This window comes from Rhamphochromis longiceps, linkage group LG8 (genome assembly GCF_057381845.1).
Source record: "Rhamphochromis longiceps isolate RC_006_pf linkage group LG8, R_longiceps_female_GT1.1, whole genome shotgun sequence".
NCBI lineage: Eukaryota > Metazoa > Chordata > Actinopteri > Cichliformes > Cichlidae > Rhamphochromis > Rhamphochromis longiceps.
Window position 1 is genome coordinate 35,667,227 of NC_140564.1, and position 19,689 is coordinate 35,686,915.

Sequence of the window (19,689 nt, forward strand, 5' to 3'; positions counted from 1 at the left end):
TGGGGCCATGTATCGTGAGATTTTGAGCCAAAACCTCCTTCCATCAGTGAGAACTTTGAAGATGAAACGAGGCTGGGTCTTCCAACATGACAATGACCCAAAACACACCGCCCGGGCAACAAAGGAGTGGCTCCGTAAGAAGCATTTGAAAGTCCTGGAGTGGCCTAGCCAGTCTCCAGACCTCAACCCCATAGAAAATCTGTGGCGGGAGTTGAAAGTCCGTGTTGCTCGGCGACAGCCCCAAAACATCACTGCTCTCGAGAAGATCTGCATGGAGGAATGGGCCAAAATACCAACTACTGTGTGTGCAAACCTGGTAAAGACCTATAGTAAACGTTTGACCTCTGTTATTGCCAACAAAGGTTATGTTGCAAAGTATTGAGTTGTATTTTTGTTATTGACCAAATACTTATTTTCCACCCTGATTTACGAATAAATTCTTTACAAATCCTACCATGTGGATTCATGGATTTTTTTTTCACATTCTGTCTCTCACAGTTGAAGTGTACCTCTGGTGCAAATTACTGACCTCTGTCATCATTTTAAGTGGGGGAACTTGCACAATCGGTGGCTGACTAAATACTTTTTTGCCCCACTGTATATCTCTCAGCTGGCCTGTGAATGCCTTGGTGTTCCCCTGGACAAGCTGGAGGAGGTGACTGGGGGGAGGGAGGTCTGGGCTTCTCTGCTTGGGCTGCTGTCCCCACGACCCGGCCCCAGATAAGCAGAAGAAGATGGATGGATGGATGGATCAATGGGAATAATTTCACTTTAAACAGTTCAGATAATTTTAAGATATAAGAGTGTTATTTTGTTAGTACTTACAACACATCAGATCTCTCCTGTTCGTCACCTTTTCCACATCAGTGACATCAGGTCCTGAGAAATCATCAGTGACCAGGTTTGTGTTCCTGTAGTGGTAGATACTTCCTCCTTTGTATTGGTCATTTTGAATGGCTGTTATAAACAGTCTGCTGCAGTTCTTCACCGCTTAAGCCTTTTCTGTCATCTGCTTTATCACTTCATCTGAGAAGTACCATTGGTCCTGGGTAGGTGGAGTGTTACCATCAGTACCTTCCAGTTTCTTTTTCTCCAAGTAGTCAGACATGTTCTGCAGATATGGGTCAGTGGATTTCAGGGAGGTGAAAACAAAGCAGAGAACTTCCTCTACTCCTGGTTTAAACACCTCTCTGTCCAGCTCAGACTGATCTGAGATGATCTTTGTTCCCTCCATCATGTCTACAAAGTACCTGATGATGGTGACTTCTCTGTCTTCATCTTTGATCCACTTGGTTAATTTCTCCTGACTGAACGGTGACTTGTCTCTGTCATCAAACACTTTCACTAATTCCTGCTTATCTTCCTCACCTGCCCTGATGGAGGGAAGTTTCTCAGCCATTGTTTTCTGGATTGAAGATCTGAAATACTGACAGAGCTTCTTGAATCTGCTCAACTTTTCTTGTATCTGTGGAAAGCTTCTCACCACTCTGTCCTCCAGCAGATCATTGCATCTTATGTCAAGGTTATGAAGCTCCTGTAAGGTATCTTCAGCCTTACTAATAAATCCATTGCTTATCATGTAAGCAGCTTTTGGATGTAATTTCTTCAGAGGCATCAGTATGACCTTCAGTGGAACACAGTTTTCTCTGTTTTCTCCCAGTAGTTTTGGAAGTTGGATGTATGTCTTCACTGCATCTTCAAATGTTCCAGGGTTGCTTTCAAGGATGAAGTCTCCATAGAACTTGCAGGTGAATAAGATAAGATAAGATAAGATAACCTTTATTAGTCCCACACGTGGGAAATTTGTTTTGTCACAGCAGGAAGTGGACAGTGCAAAAGTTATGAGGCAAAAATTAGAATACAATAAGAATAAATACAGTACACAACTGTACAGAATAGAATAAAATAAAATACTATATACAGTAGAATAAAATAAAATAAATATACAATAAGATAAAAATAGAATACAAATACAAATACTATATACAACTGAGTAAAAATACAACGATGACAGAAAGGATTATTGCACTTAGTATTATTGCATATGTATGGATGTGTGTGCTTGATCAGTTAAAGTCTTTATTATGGAGTCTGACAGCAGTGGGGAGGAAAGACCTGCGAAATCTCTCCGTCCCACACCGTGGGTGCCGCAGTCTCCCACTGAAGGAGCTGCTCAGTGCTGTCACAGTCTGCTGCATTATCAGTATTGAATTTATCAGTCACAGCTTTTTCTTCATCACTCAGCTTGATGTCAACTTTCCCGTCAACATTAAATGAGGGGATCTTCTTTATCACTGCTTGCATGCTGCCCTCGATGGCTTGAATGTTGCTATCATCTAACTTCTCACCGTCAAACACAAAGAAAGCATTTGCTCCATAAAGGATTCCTGTGACTACATGTGTCGCCAAATTCTTCACATGTTCTGCTTGTTGGGTGTTCTTGGTTTCATCAGGAGTCAACATCAGCTGTTTGAATTTGGTGGTAGCTTTGTACTGAAGTGTGACTCGACTCTGATGGTGAGATTTCTTGTTATCATTCAGATACTTGGCTGATCCTCCAACTTCAATGAGTCCACCCAGGAAACTGGCCTTTAGTGAAGCATTAACATCCAGCAGAGAGGATTTTGTTTTAGTGGAATCCGACGCACTGATTTCAAACTCACTGCTGTGCTGATTTTTCTCCACTGACTTCTCCTGCAGAGTTTTAGCATCCCACAGTGTGACACCTTTAAGACATGAGATCCACAAAATGGTTAAGAGGAATTTTTTTTTTTTACATATATACTCATTTTTTTCATTAAGATGCGTCCACTACAGCCAGAAGAAGTTATTTGGTGTATACTGAATTTTGCATCCTTTATTCTTCAGTTTTGATTGAAATACTACAACTGCTACTAATAATAATAATTACAATTCTCAACTAACAAAGCAAAGCAGAATTTTAAATGCCAGTAAACTGTTAAAAGTAGAATCCAGCTGACTCTGTCTTGTATTTTAAAGAGTTACTGCAGCTGTTGAAATATTGATGAAAGATTTTCTCCCTCTTGTAGGAATGCAGCTAAATAACATTTTATGAAATTAGAAAAGGATCCTGGTGTTATTTGTCTCTCAGAAACAGTTCATAACTTCAACTCATTCATGTCACCTAAAAGGTAAACCTGTTTCTCCATCACAGCTCTGATGGTTCAGTAAGGACATCTCCTGGTTTCATCTTCATGTTTCCCTCTCACCACATATCCAAACCCACATCATGACCAGCAGCTTTACAGCTGTGGCTCCAGCAAACATCAGCTGATACTAGAAATTACCGTATTTCCCGGACTACAGAGCGCACCTGAATATTAGGGGAAAATCCTGTTTTGTACATACATTAGCCGCACCTGACTAAAAGCCGCAGGTGTTTCAATGTTGACTTATCATATGTAAGAGAATATGCACAAATCGAATTGTCAGGAAAGCGACGGCTGTTTGGAGACACATCACTTTTATTAATATTTTGAAAAACAAGTTATGGGTACATATTTGCATAACTTTTTAGGTATATGCACAAGTAGCGGTAATTACAAGTACGAAACATGTACTGTGCTTCATAAATGAGTAACAAATGTAGTACATAACAATAACCTACAGCACACCAGAAAAATAGATTGGACTACCTTTTAGGCTCAGGTGCAGTGACACGGCTTTAACAAGAAGAAAAGTCAGTCATTCACCATCTTCCTCTTCTTCCTGTGCACTAAAACCACCAAAGTCCTCTCCTCCAGTGTCGGATACGAACAGGCTCAGGGTGGCTTCATCATCCACTCTCCGCTTCTCTCCTTCGTTGTCACTTACAAAACCAAACAAATCCTCGTTGTCAGTGTCAGAGTCGAACACCCTCTGAAGGGCAATGGCGGTGTCCTCTCCATCATGCAGCAGTCCAACCCTTCGAAATCCGTTGGTGATCGTGGATGTTTTCACACTTTTCCACGCTGTCAGAATCCACCGGTGGAGTTGGGCATAACTTGCTTTTTGCACGTTTATCGCCGCTCATCATCCACGCCTCCAGCTGAACGCGTAGTGCTACTTTGAAGTTTGTTTTTCGCGCTACTTTGTACGGCACTACGTGGCCTGGCGGATGGACATGTGACCAACATACCACTCTTGAACCCCGATCCTTCCGCCAGGCAACGTAGTGCCGTACAACAGCAGAACAAACAAAACAAATCCGCTCATGGACAATCCATAGAAAAGCCGCACCTGACTAAAAGCCGCAGGGTTCAAAGCTTGTGAAAAAAGTAGCGGCTTATAGCCCGACAATTACGGTAATAGTAAATAAATTCTAACAACAGCTGATCAAGCTTAAACGTGCTGCTGTTGTTTAGCGCGACATCTGCCGGTTTCCTCTTTCTGGCGCAAAGTGAGAGATAAATAAACAAGAGAGAAAAGCCGATCAGCTGATCATTGATCAGTTTCATGATTGAAGTAGCAACAGGAGAGGGAGGGGGGAGAATGAGAGAAGAAGAGGCAGCTGTGCAGCAAAGACAGAATAAATCCAGCTTTGTGTCTTTTTCCAGTCTAGCTGAAGTCCGGGACAAACTGTGCTCCTTCTCAGCTCAATACGAAACGCGTAATATTTTCTCTGAATGCGGGAAGATTACGTTTTTTACAGCAACTCTACTAACTAACCTTATGAATAAAATAAAGTTCACTATCAGTAACATAGCACCACCCAGCTGTATAGAAACTCTGTCATGCTAGCTAGTACGCAGTACGAGTTATTGTAACTGACTGTAAAAAGTCAGCACAACGAAAATAAACTAAACTTGGTTTATATCTGATCCAGATAGACTGCAGCTCATAACTTCTTACCTGAAGTTGAGTTCACCTGACACTCGGACCGGTGGCCTCCTCGGGTCTCTGCTCCTCCTGCCTCCCATTTCTCTCATCCACCTGCTGGCCTCAGTGGAAGCTCCGCCACAGCCACCACCAAACAACTGAGTTGTTTTTACACATCGGCCAGCATCTGGACAATCCACCACCTTTCATTGTTCATGCCATTACAAAAAAAAAATCATCGGCCCATAAAAACGAAAAATCACCATCGGCCCACTGGGCAAATGCCCGGTATGCATGATGGGCAGTCCAGCTATGCCTGCACGGCATCTACAATCACGCCTCTCCAGCTTGAAACCTGTGCTCTGCTTGTGTTGTTTTTGTTGGTGGTGATGTGCACAGTTGGCAGCAGGAGAGCTGCAGCCGTTTAATGTACTGTTACTATTATATAGTGCGCATGGGCCAACCAGCGTGCAGCGTGTTACAGTCGCTCCTGCTTTTCTCTTAGTGTAGCTCTTTTTTTCTTACGTATTCTTTTTTTTTTACTTGTATTTTCATCCGCTTATTATCTCTTACTCAATCATGTGGATTGAGAGAGTTTTGCAGATGCAGAGGTCAAGGACAGAAGAGAAGAAAAAAGGAGACGGTGAGACAGCGGAGGCTCGAAGCGAGGAGGAGGTTTAAACCGTGTCTGCCGTCTATCGTGATGGGAAATGTGCGATCGTTGGCAAATAAAATGGACGAGCTCTCAGCACTGGTACGGAGTCAGAGGGAATACCAAGAGTGTAGCCTGATGTGTTTCACCGAATCATGGCTGCACCAGGACATTCCCGATGAGAATGCTTCCGTGGAAGGCTTCCACACTGTTCGGGCAGACAGGGACAGCATCGCTAGCGGTAAGTGGAAAGGAGGTGGGCTTGCTGTTTTAGTTAACAACCGGTGGTGTAACCCTGCCAACATAACAATCAAAGAAAGGATTTGTTGCCCGGACACTGAACTGTGTGCTGTTGGACTCAGGCCGTATTATTTACCCAGGGAATTCTCTCACGTCATCTTGGTGGCTGTTTATGTTCCCCCCTCTGCTAACCCCACAGCTGCATGTGACACTATCCACTCTGCCATAGCTCGGTTACAGACTCAGCACCCGAGTGCCTTTATTGTGATCTCGGGTGACTTCAACCATGTATCACTGGACAATACACTACCAACATTCAAACAATATGTGGACTGTCCCACCAGGGGAGAGAAAATTTTAGACTTACTGTATGCTAACGTCAAGGATGCATACAGCTCCTCCTCCCTCCCCCCACTTGGTAGGTCAGATCATAACCTGATTCACCTCACCCCCCGCTATGTGCCAACTGTGAGGAGGGAACCTGTGACCACCAGGACTGTTAGGAGGTGGTCAGAGGAAGCCTTAGCAGAACTACAGGGCTGTTTCGAGGTGACCAACTGGGAAACACTCTGTGAGCCTCACGCCGAGGACATCAATGGGCTTACTGAGTGTATCACAGGCTACATAACTTTCTGCACCGACTCCATTGTTCCAGCTCAGACTGTTCATTGTTACCCAAATAACAAGCCGTGGGTGACTAAGGACATCAAAGCCCTCCTCAACAACAAGAAGAGGGCTTTCAGAGGGGGCAACAAAGAGGAGGTGAGGAAGATCCAGGTGTTACTAAAGGACAAGATCAGAGAGGCTAAGGACAATTACAGGAGGAAGCTGGAGTGGAAACTCCAGCAGAACAGCATGAGAGAGGTGTGGAGGGGCATGAAGACCATCACTGGATTCAGGCCAACCAACAGCAGGGGAGCTGAGGGAGGTGAGAATAGAGCCGACGAGTTGAATCTGTTTTTCAATAGATTCGACACCACAGTGTCTGCTCACACCCCCACAACCTCACCTGCAGTCAGCCTGGAATCCAGAGCCACACCACTGTGCCAGCCTCTCTCTTCACATGTTGCCTCCTGTGAGATTCCTGACACCCCTCCCCCACCCATCACCTTCACTCAATACCAGGTTGAGATGCAAATGAGGAGACTTCACTCAGGCAAGTCTGCTGGACCAGACGGAGTGAGTCCCCTTGTCCTCAAGACCTGTGCCCCCCAGCTGTGTGGAGTCTTTCATAAACTGTTTATGCTGAGTCTGAGTCTGCAGAGGGTCCCGGTGATGTGGAAGACATCATGCCTCGTCCCTGTACCAAAGACGCCACGTCCCAGTGGCCCCCAGGATTACAGGCCCGTGGCACTGACCTCCCACATCATGAAGACCCTGGAAAGGCTCATCCTGGACCAGCTGCGACCCATAGTAAGACCACATCTGGATCCCCTTCAGTTCGCTTATCAGCCTCGTCTCGGAACTGAGGACGCCATCATCTACCTGCTCAATCGTGTCTACACCCATCTGGACCAGCCGGCGAGCACTGTGAGGGTCATGTTTTTTGACTTTTCCAGTGCTTTCAACACCATCAGGCCGACCCTCCTGGGTGATAAGTTAGCAGCGATGCAGGTGGATGCTTCTCTGGTGTCCTGGATTGTTGATTACCTGACAGGAAGACCACAATATGTACGTCTCCCACAGTGTGAATCTGACAAGGTGATCAGCAACACAGGGGCACCACAGGGGACTGTCCTCTCCCCCTTCCTCTTCACCCTCTACACCACAGACTTCAGCCACTGCACAGAGACCTGCCATCTTCAGAAGTTTTCTGATGAGTCTGCGGTGGTTGGATGCATCAGCAGGGATGATGAGACAGAGTACCGGGCTGTGGTCGACTCCTTTGTCACGTGGTGTGAGCAGAATCATCTGCAGCTCAACGTGGCAAAGACCAAGGAACTGATCGTGGACTTCAGGAAGACCAGGAAACACTTGACCCCTGTTTCAATCCAGGGGGTCAGTGTTGACATTGTGGAGGACTATAAATACCTTGGAGTACACATTGACAATAAACTGGACTGGGCTAAAAACACCACAGCACTTTACAGGAAGGGCCAGAGTCGTCTCTATTTTTTGAGGCGACTGAGGTCCTTCAACATCTGCCAGAAAATGCTGAGGATTTTCTATGAGTCTGTTGTGGCCAGTGCCATCCTCTATGCTGTTGCATGCTGGGGGAGCAGGCTGAGGGTCGCAGATGCCAACAGACTTAATAAACTGATCCGTAAGGCCAGCAATGTTGTGGAGATGGAGCTGGACTCCCTCAAGGTGGTGTCGTAGAGGCGGATGCTGTCCAAGATAAAGACAATGTTGGATAACACCTCCCACCCACTCCCTGACATGCTGGTCAGTCACAGGAGCTCGTTCAGTGAGAGACTGAGATTACCGAAAAGCACCACTGAACGACACAGGAAATCTTTCCTGCCTGTGGCCATCTCCCTGTACAACGCATCCACTTAACACACTGGTTACTGCTACAACTACACATGTTTCTTTTCCAAATATTTATTTATGAGTGACTTATGTATGTATGTATGTATGTACATATATGTATATATTGTACTATTCTTAGTTAGTGTATTGTCTGTCTTGTCTTAATGTTGGTTTATAATGGCTGTAGCTCAGGTGGCAGAGCAGGTCAGCCACTAATCAGAAGGTCGGTGGTTCGATCCCAGGCTGCACCGTGGCTGCATGCCAAATATCCTTGGGCAAGATACTAACCCCATGTTTGCCTACTGGTGGTGGTCAGAGGGCCCGGTGGCGCATGTGTCCGGCAGCCTCGCCTCTGTCAGTGCGCCCCAGGGCAGCTGTGGCTACAATGTAGCTTGCCATCACCAGTGTGTGTGACTGGGTGTGTAAAGCGCTTTGGGGTCCTATGGACTAGAAAAGCGCTATACAAATGCAGGCCATTTACCATTTAATGGAGCACTGTAACAAAAAATAATTTACCCCAGGGATCAATAAAGTATTCTGATTCTGATTCTGTTACAGCAACCGCGTGATTATCATCGGGTCTGCCGTGGTGGTTTAAAGTTATCAAATCAGTAAACAAATTATAACAAACAAGTACTGTTGAGAAACTATATTACAAAAATTACAATAAAAACTCTCAACAACAAAAACAACTACTGAAAATATAATATGTAAACAACTTAACAACCCTCAAAGCGTCTAAGTCACGTGACCTGACAGCGCAACACCTAAACACAAGCGCCGAGTCTGGCGACCTGGCTCTTTTCTCTTTGCCGCAAGCACAGCATTGCAAACAAGAGTGGAACTGAAAGTAAAGAATAGATCTCACCAGGCTTGTATTGAACCAATACCGACTTGGTATCGATAGAATCAATATTTGGATTGATCCGCCCACCGCTAGTCTACAGTCCAGAGCGATCAATTTTGTGAGAGAATATATCAGTTTGTCCAATGCTGACTTATTAATTTTGGTCCTGAAGCCAGTCATTTCATCATTTAATCTGTTATTAGACTCAATTGGTTTCTCTCAAAATGTAAAAGAACCCACCCACCACTTTAATCACACTCTAGATCTTGTTTTATCATATGGCATAGAAACTGAACATTTAACAGTATTTCCTGAAAACCCTCTGCTGTCTGATCATTTCCTGATAACATTTACATTTACAATAATTGATTACACAGCGGTGGAGAGTAGACTTTATCAAATTAGATGTCTTTCTGAAAGCGCTGTAACTAAGTTTAAGAATATAATCCACCCACTGTTATCATCTTCAATGCCCTGTACCAACACAGAGCAGAGCAGCTATCTGAACGCTACCCCAACAGAGGTAGATTATCTTGTTAATAATTTCACCTCCTCACTACGTACGACTCTGGATGCTGTAGCTCCCGTGAAAACTAAGGTCTCTAATCAGAAGTACCTGACTCCGTGGTATAATTCTCAAACACGTAGCCTAAAGCAGATGACTCGTAATCTGGAGAGGAAATGGCGTGTCACAAATTTAGAGGATCATCATTTAGCCTGGAGAAATAGTTTGCTGCTTTATAAGAAAGCCCTCCGCAAAGCCAGAACATCTTACTATTCATCACTGATTGAAGAAAATAAGAACAACCCCAGGTTTCTCTTCAGCTCTGTAGCCAGGCTGACAAACAGTCAGAGCTCTGTTGAGCCAACAATCCCTTTAACGTTAACTAGTAATGACTTCATGAACTTCTTCACAAATAAAATTTTTATCATTAGAGAAAAAATTACCAATAATCATCCCACAGATGTAATATTATCTACAGCTACTCTTAGTACCATTGATGTTAAGTTAGACTCTTTTTCTCCAATTGATCTTTCTGAGTTAACTTCAATAATTACTTCCTCCAAACCATCAACGTGTCTTTTAGACCCCATTCCTACAAAACTGCTCAAAGAAGTCCTGCCATTAATTAATTCTTCTATCTTAAATATGATCAACCTATCTCTAATAATCGGCTATGTACCACAGGCCTTCACGCTGGCTGTAGTTAAACCTTTACTCAAAAAGCATCTCTAGACCCAGCAGTCTTAGCTAATTATAGGCCAATCTCCAACCTTCCTTTCATATCAAAAATCCTTGAAAGAGTAGTTGTCAAACAGCTAACAGATCATCTGCAGAGGAATGGTTTATTTGAAGAGTTTCAGTCAGGTTTCAGAGCTCAGCACAGCACAGAAACAGCTTTAGTGAAGGTTACAAATGATCTTCTTATGGCCTCTGACAGTGGACTCATCTCTGTGCTTGTCCTGCTAGACCTCAGCGCAGCGTTCGATACTGTCGACCATAATATCCTATTAGAGCGATTAGAACATGCTGTAGGTGTTACAGGTACTGCACTGCAGTGGTTTGTATCATATCTATCTAATAGACTCCAGTTTGTGCATGTAAATGGAGAGTCCTCTTCACACACTGAGGTTAATTATGGAGTTCCACAGGGTTCAGTGCTAGGACCAATTCTGTTTACATTATACATGCTTCCCTTAGGCAGCATCATTAGAAGACATAGCATACATTTACACTGCTATGCAGATGACACCCAGCTCTATCTGTCCATGAAGCCAGATAACACACACCAATGAGTTAAACTGCAGGAATGTCTTAAAGACATAAAGACCTGGATGGCCGCTAACTTTCTTCTTCTTAATTCAGATCAAACTGAGGTTATTGTACTCGGCCCTGAAAAGCTTAGAAATATGGTATCTAACCAGATTCTTACTCTGGATGGCATTACCTTGGCCTCCAGTAACGCTGTGAGGAACCTTGGAGTCATTTTTGACCAGGACATGTCCTTCAACGCTCATATTAAACAAATATGTAAGACTGCTTTCTTCCATTTGTGCAACATCTCTAAAATTAGAAATATCCTGTCTCAGAGTGACACTGAAAAACTAGTTCATGCATTTATTACTTCCAGGCTGGACGACTGTGATTCATTATTATCAGGATGTCCAAAAAACTCACTGAAAAGCCTTCAGCTGATCCAAAATGCTGCAGCAAGAGTCCTGACAGGGACTAGAAAGAGAGAGCATATTTCTCCTGTTTTGGCTTCCCTTCATTGGCTTCCTGTTAAGTCCAGAATTGAATTCAAAATCCTGCTCCTCACATACAAGGTCTTAAATAATCAGGCCACATCTTATCTTAATGACCTTGTAGTACCATATCACCCTATTAGAGCACTTCGCTCTCGCTCTGCAGGCCTACTTGTTGTTCAAGATTTATGTCATGGTCCTGGGTCGTGCGACCCAGTGTTTTGTGTTTAGTCTATTTTGATGTTTATTGTTTGTTAGGTTCATTAAGTTATTCCAGCTCATTTGTAATTATATTACCCTTGTATTGAGCCTCCCTTGCCCTTCATGTGTTTATGTCTGTGTGTCTTGTGTTAAGTTCATGCTGTCGCTTCTGTCATCTTCCCCTGTACTCCGTCTCCCTGGTTCGTGCGTCTTCCTGTCATGAGTCATGTCTGCATGGTTATGTTTAGTTCAGATCATGTCTAATCTCCATGTTTCCTGTGTTACTTTGAAAGTCTGTATTCAATGTCAAGTGTATTCAGTTTCACTTCTCCTGTCCTGTCGTTAGGTTCATGTGTGTCAGCTGTGCCCCCATGTGTGGCCACTTCCCCTCATCCCTCATGTGTATTTAGTCTCGGTGTTTCATGCAGTCTGTGTCGCGTCGTCTGTGTTCTCACCCCCATGTTCTCACGGTCAGTCTTTTCAGTGATCATCTTCGTCTCTGAGTTTTCTTAGTTTGTCACAGTATTAGTTTTCCCAGTGTAGTTATAGTCTAGTCACGCTATCTCTGCTTTGGTTGTCCACGTTGTCTTCAGCCCTAATAAAGGCTCGCTTTCTGTTAAGTTCACTCCCGTCTACTCACTTGTGTACGCTCCTGGGTCCATTACACACACCACCGCACAGCCTGTCTCTGCAGACCGTGACAATTTATCTGGGAACACAGTATATGACCCGAAACAAATAAACAACATTTTCAGGGATTTCTATAAAACGTTGTATTCACCACAAATAAACCATCTAAAAAGGAAATTGATCAGGTTTTGGACAACATAACTCTTCCAAAATTATTAGACACTCAAGCAATGGCACTGTATTCACCACTGACACCAGGCGAACTCCAGGAAGCCCTGATAAGCATGCCCAATAATAAGGCTCCAGGTCCAGACGGCTTTCCTGCAGAATTTTACTAAGAATTCTGGACAATTCTGGCACCAGTATTCCACGGAATGTTGCAGGAAATCGAGGAAAATGGCAGACTACCACCAAATATGAATTCTGCCAACATTAGTCTCCTGCTAAAACCAGGCAAAGACCCTGTATATCCCTCAAGCTATCGTCCAATATCCCTTATAAATGTAGACCTTAAAATAATCTGCAAAGCTCTCTCAAAGAGACTAGAGAAAATAACCCCCCTCTTAATTCATCCTGACCAAACTGGTTTCATAAAAGGTAGACACTCATCAACAAATACACGTAGATTACTTAATTTGATAGACTACTCGTGCAGTAAAAACCTTGAAACTACAATATTTTCTTTAGATGCAGAAAAAGCGTTTGACAGAGTTAACTGGAAATTTCTATTTGCAACTTTACACAAATTTGGTTTTGGATCCTCTTTCATTAACTGGTTAAAAATATTATATAATTCCCCAACAGCTTGTGTCAGAACAAATGACCAGACATCCTCCAGCTTCTGTCTCGTGAGGGGCACCAGGCAGGGATGCCCACTCTCCCCTTCACTGTTTGCAATTTTTATTGAACCACTAGCAGCAGCAATTAGACAGAATTCAGTAATTAAGGGCATAAAATGCAAGAACGTGGAACATAAAATCAGCTTTTATGTGGATGATGTGTTACTTTTTCTCCAAAACTAACAAACCAATATCTCTGGGGTCATTGCATTGATAAACTCTTTTGCAAGAATATCAGATTACCCAATTAACTGGTCAAAATCTACAGTCCTACCGATTAATTGTTCCTTCCATAATTCTTCTTCTACACCACTGCAATCTGGAGATATAAAATATTTAGGTATTAATGTTTCTCCCAAGCTTGCAGATCTGACTAAATTAAACCATATCCCACTTTTAAAGAAAGTAGAAGGTGATCTGGCCAGGTGGAAATGTCTGCCCATATCACTCATGGGAAGGGTTGCCGCTATAAAAATGATGGTATTACCAAAAATTAATTATTTATTCTCAATGATCCCAACTAAACCACCACAAGATTGGTTCAGATCTCTAGATTCATGTATGTCCAAATTCCTTTGGAAAAATAAACCCCCACGTATAAGCTTAAAAACACTACAAAAGACCAAGGATAAAGGAGGACTAGAACTGCCTAACTTTCAGCACTACTTCTTAGCCAACAGGCTTCAGTTTATCTCAGGATGGCTAAAACATACCCTCTTAGATGAACCTTGGCTAGATGTAGAACAAGCACTTTGCAATAATCCAGAGATCTCAGACCTACCATTTATCAGCTCAAACATCCAACGACATGAATGCTTCAAATGTGCCAACATCAGCTCTTCTCTGACAGCATGGTGGGAGTTTCTAAAATTGACAGAGTCTTCATTAATCCCATGATTATCACCTATCTGGAACAACCCTGACATATTACAAAACAATAATATGATAAACTTTTCAGATTGGAGTGGTAAAGGAATCAAATACTTAGAACATATATTAGAAGGAACATAATTTATTCCATTTGACAGACTAGTTACACAATATGGGATCAACAAGAAAAGATTTTTAGAATATCAACAAATTAAATCCATAGTAAAAAAGAAATTTAAACCAGGTCAAGTTGAACTACAAACACCACCAAGTGTGGGTCAATTTCTTACTCTTAAAACCCCCAAATTAATATCCAAAATATAGAGAATGCTTTCTAAAACAGATCAATCAATATCACTTCCTATTGTAAAACGGGAAGCGGATTTATCAGTTAACTTAGACCTAAACTTCTGGTCTCAGATTTGCTTAAAAACCTTTCATCTAATCAGAAATCCCAGTCTTCAATTAATTCAATACAAAATACTACATAGAGCGCACTATACAGGTCATCGGATGTTCAAGATGGGCTTCACGTCTACCAACAACTGCTCACACTGCCAAACCAATTCACCGGACAATTACATCCACGCTCTTTGGTTCTGTCCACCAGTTCAGAAGTTTTGGCGCGAGATATGTGAAGACTTATCGAAGTGTCTGAAATGTAACATTCCAACTTCCCCCTTAGTGTGTTTGTTGGGCAGCTTAGATAATGTCACTTCAGAAAAGAATATAGCCCATATGGTCTTCACTGCTCTATGCATAGCCAAGAAAACAGTCCTCATGAACTGGAAAAATAAAAATAAACTTAATTCTAACCAATATAGAAATTATCTATTAGATTACATTAGTCTCGATACAGCCTCTGCCACCACTACAGATCAATTGCTCTGGGCTCCGTTGATCAGCTCCATCACCTAGTGGGGGTGGGGGGGGCATAGTTTGGTCCCACCTTCGCTGTTGCGATTGGTGTGGGGGTAGGGACAGGCTTGGGGCATTGGGGGTTCCCCAGGAGCATCTTCTTTGGAGGGCTCAACCCGAGGTAGCGGTCATGGCCTATTAAGGGCTCTGTTGGCTCTTAGGTGATGGTTTCCTCGTGGCTGCGTGCAGCGGGGCTAGGGGAGGGTCTGTGCTGATGGACGTGGGTTGCTGACCTGGTAGCCTGGCTGCCCCGGGGTGGGTCCGGGACGGGCGTGGAGTTGTGGGGGTGCTCCGTCTCCGGGCTGGGGCCCTTGCTGGGCCTAGGGGGGTTTGGTCCCAGTTGGTATGTTGCCGGGGTTGTGGGCGGGTGGGTGTATGGGGGCCCGGCCCTGGCGCAGGGTGCCGCCAGTGCATCGAGCCCCCTGAGGGGCTCTTCGACTGGTGGGGGAGGTTGTTACATCTTGCAGGAGCTCTCCTCTCTTTAGGAACTCACTCTGCAGGAGGGGGAGATACAGGAGAGGTGGAGGAAGATGTTAGCCTGGGCATCTATTGTCTCGTGTAGTCTCGAAGATGAGTGGGTGCAGTTTTCTCTGTGGTGGGGTTGGGTGGGGTGTCCCGGGCTCTGTGGGGGCAGGCGGCGCTGCTGTACTGGCCCCGGTCCAGATGGGCCTGGGCCCCCTTTCCCTGGTGGCTTGTGGAGTATGGGGGTGCGTACTGCGGTCAGCGGGGGAGCTGGCCCCAGGGAGGGGTCACTTGCCCCTCCCTTCCTTCCCTCCCCATCTCCAGCTGCCTCCCTCTTCCCGCTCCACCACAACCACCCACACATGCAGGACCTTGGAGTAGGGGTATGTCACCAGGGTGCAGAGGAGGCTACCCCCCCCCCCCCCCTCTGTCCCCTTCTGGCTTCTTGTGCCTCAATTTTATCCCACAACTTAGACATTCACATCACTCATACTCTCATTACACATACATATAGGATCTTGGGGGTGGGCACGCTACACGGACTCCAAAAGACCATCAGGGTGTACACCTCACCCCTGGCGTCGTTGCCCACCTCTCAATTTTAAATACACGTAGTCATTGAGGGCTAGCAGGAGGGACCATGCGTTTACCTGCTGCTCTCTGGCAGGTAGCTCCATGCCCTCCTGGGTTTTAAATGCACCTTAGAACACACATGCATCAACACTACAATGAGCGGGTGGAGGGAGGTTTGGAGTCTTCTCTCACCCCCGTTCTCTGCGGCCTGCTGGAGCGGGGGGGAGGAGTTGGCTGTCCGACTGCGGTCTGGAGTGTGGGGCCTCCCTGCTGCTGCGGAGTCGGGGCGGTCTGCCTCTCCCCACCGCAGGGAAAAGGGTAACACCACCTGGGTCTGGGTGCAGTTCCCCCCTCCAGGGGCAAGGGTACCTAGACCCGGTTCTTAGAGTACGCTTGGGGAGTGTGATTGTGTGTACAGCGTCTCTTTATGTCTGTCTCCACGTCAGTTGAGTGTGGAGTAAGTGCATATGAGAGCATGAGGGTGGGAATGGATGTTTGTATCTGTGTGTGCCTGTATGTCTGTGTCTATATGTCAGGTCGGGTATCAGACGCCACCTCTCTGGGGACATCTCAGGCCCTCCAAGGTTTGGAGACCTATCTCCCCCCACCACTTCCCCTGCCAGTGCCAGACGCCATCAGACATTGGTGCGTTGGTGGTTCTTTGTGTCCGGGGATGGGCGTCTGGGTACACACCGGCTCACTCCTTGGTGGCTGCTTGTCGGGGCATGGATCCTGGGGCTCGCTTGGGCCACTTCAGGGGTGGGGTGCCCTCGGCCTCTCGGCCTCTCAGCCTGGGGCTCGGTCACTCTGGCGCAGCTGGTTGCCGGCGGAGCTCACGGGCACGTCACTGTAACCCCCCCTGGCTTCTGCTCCGCGGCTGCTGAGTGAGCCCTCATCCGGGACTCTCCTCAGCTGTTTCTGGGACAGTGGCGCAGCTGCCCCTCTGTTGGTCTTCCTTGGTCTCTTGTGTTCTGGGGGCCTCTGGATGTCTGGAGTCTTGATCTCCTCCATACCTGCTTCATGCCCTGGAGGATGGGGCTGTGGCCCCCCCACACCCTCTAGCAGATCATTACATGAAGGAACCTTTTAAAAACAAGCGCGTCCATGCTCACAGGTGTACACACGGGTGATCACACCCACAAACTACACCCTTTTTGGCTCCTACCTATGCACTGATTATGAAAGGGTGGAGTCTGCACATTCTAATGTAAAGTTGTAGTTTCTTAATCTTGGCTTCCTTCAAAAAAGACTATCAAAAGAAAACAGGAAGTAACAATGAAAGGGAAAGCCTATATGGAGACAGAAACTTCTGGGGGAACACAGGGGAGGCAGGTCAAACTTAAACTCAATGAATTAAATAGGAACTATAACTTACCACAACAGAAAGCAGATCACAGATGGCAGCAAAACTAAGAAAACGTATAAATTACACTGAGAATATAATCATAAAGGAACCAACCAGGAAATATCTGTTATATTAAGTAATACTCAAAATAACTCGAAACACCAGAGTGTCATTGTGGCAGTGCTGTGGTCCCTGAACATGAAGGCAGCTCTCTGTTTACCTGGCTCTATCACCCTGGTAACTAATGCTGCACCCATAACTGGGTCCAGAGCAAGTATCTGAGTTTGACTTCAAGTATTTATTTTTGTGCTTGTGGTGATCAGACCATAAGATTAGCTAGCTCTATTTTCTATTTTCTCTATCACCTATTCTAATGTCTCTGATTAGGGTAGTTGGAGCTTGATCCTGAAGCAGAAAGCCAGAGTTAACATAAAGAAAGCCTGGCTGTGTTGAACTTATTGTATCAGACAGACAGGGTGTGTGTGACCAAATCTCTTCCTCGTTGCACTTTTTCTTTGAAAATTTAGAAGAAAAAAAGAAAAAAAAGAAAAAAGAAATAAACTCGACTGAGTTGCACAACAGTGAACATGCTGGTATCAAGGTTACATCATATCAGTTTTATCTGATTTCTTTTCACAGAACAGTTTGAACTGTTTATATTTTGCAGCTTCATTGATCCAAACCAGCTTTCTTTCCTTAGGCAGCTTTATCTAGTGTGAACTCATAGTCAGCTTGTAAAGCTTTTCCAGCTGTGTGCTCTGTTAGTGTAAGCCCTGTGTGTCTGAGTGGATTTTGTGTTTTTTCGTGGTTTTGTCTTTTGTATTTCTAACTCCTTGGTTATCCTTTAATACTTTTGTGATTTTCCAGCCCCTAGATTTTGTCTATGTGTCTACCTTGTGTTCATTGTCTAGTGTTCCTGGTTTCTATGTTCGTGTTGTTTCCTGTTTTACTTTAGAGTGCCCCACATTCAGTGTTTTGAGGTTTTCTTCCTCTTTGTGTCGTCAGGTCTAACAAAGTTCAGCTGCGTCTCCTTCCTGTTGTGAATTTCCATCGTTCCTCTCTGTGTATTTATTGTGTGTGCTTCCCATCATTGGATCTTCTGTTCATCTGTGTTCTCATGTCTCAGCTTCCTCGTTCCCGACTTACAGGTTTTGTATTTTTTTTTTACGTTCCTTTTGGATAGCTTCTATCAGTTCAGGTTTTGTTAGTGTTTTTCAGTTCCCCTTCGCTTATTGTGTTGTAGACTTTTCGTACAGCCATAAATAAAGGCTCGCCTTCAGTTAAAACCTTCCCCTGTATCTGTGTCTGCGTTTGGGTCCTCATTCTCTCATCTCCACACGATCTGCCTTCGCAAATCGTGACAGTGTCGTTCCATTGATTGGCTTGTTTTGTTCCTGGTGTCCTTCTCTTTGTTGTGTACGCTTTATAAATAAAGTTTTATTCCTATAATGATGCTTTATGTTGTTATAAAGTGCAGATGTGGACACTGTTGTGTGTTTCAGTGAGTCTCTTTAAAGCCGTGCTTTGAGCTGCTTTTCATTTACCACCTTTTGTAGTTCCACTGTTTGCTCAGCAGTAGTGATGTGCAATACCACTGATTTCCTTTCAGATCCGATACCAAGTAATATTCAGGGTGGTATCGACGATACTGATCCGATACCAATACTTTGTACAAAAATGTATTTTATTTATTGGATCTCAAGTTATAGCGTCATAATGATTACAGGACATCATATTTCTTGTTCTTATGACTTAATAATGCAGAGTTCATCACATAGAAATTAAAAAAACTGAAGTTGTGCTATTTGAGCACGTTGCCTGCCTGCAGCACTAAAGGACTCCGTGAGAGACGTCTGTCTCGCCCTAGCAGCACCTGTCCCTGTCCTTCTCTTCAGTTTGCCTCAACATACACTCGTCATATTCTGTGATATGATTTACTCTGAGGTGTTTGACAAGGTTAGTGATGTTGCCACAACCATACATGCCAACCCTCCCGATTTTTCCGGGAGAATCCCGAATTTCAGTGCCCCTCCCGAAAATCTCCCGGAGCCACCATTCTCCCGAATTTCTCCAGATTTTCCACCCGGACAACAAAGTTGAAAAACCATGTCGCAGAATTCATAATTCAGCCCAGCCAATTCCAGTTTCCAGATAATTTTAATATTACTCTTATTTCTCTTTCTGGGTCACAAAAAAACTTTTAACATATTTTCAGGTGAGAATGTAGCTGTGTAAACTCCAAATATCTGAGCCGACACATCATCTTCAAACCCCCGCGGTCTTTCGCTACTTGGGTTAAACATGATATACAAGTCACTTTGAGAACTTAAAAATGTTATTGTTTGGCTTTTTCAGTGTTTTATTTGTTCATGAGTAAATCGGTTTGGCTGAGATTAAAGTTATTAGATTAGATTAAATTAAATGTAACTTTATTAATCCCTTGGGAGGGTTCCTCCGGGGTTTTCACACAGCTGAATAAATGTCAAACAGAAAATGATTAAACAGAAGTGTGAGACGGTCGAGAGTTTACGTCAGCGCCCGGTTATATTTTAGAGAGCAAGGAGCAGACGGCAGA

At 44.4% G+C, this 19,689-nt stretch overlaps 1 protein-coding gene across 1 annotated transcript; it reads right to left on the bottom strand.

The window, feature by feature from the left end:
* Positions 1 to 814: 814 nt before the first annotated feature.
* LOC146664420 (neoverrucotoxin subunit alpha-like) lies at positions 815 to 11,968 on the bottom strand. The gene is given in 3 exon segments (XM_085415180.1): positions 815 to 1,754; positions 2,213 to 2,726; positions 11,947 to 11,968. Coding segments are annotated over 3 exon segments (1,476 nt in total).
* Positions 11,969 to 19,689: the final 7,721 nt, after the last annotated feature.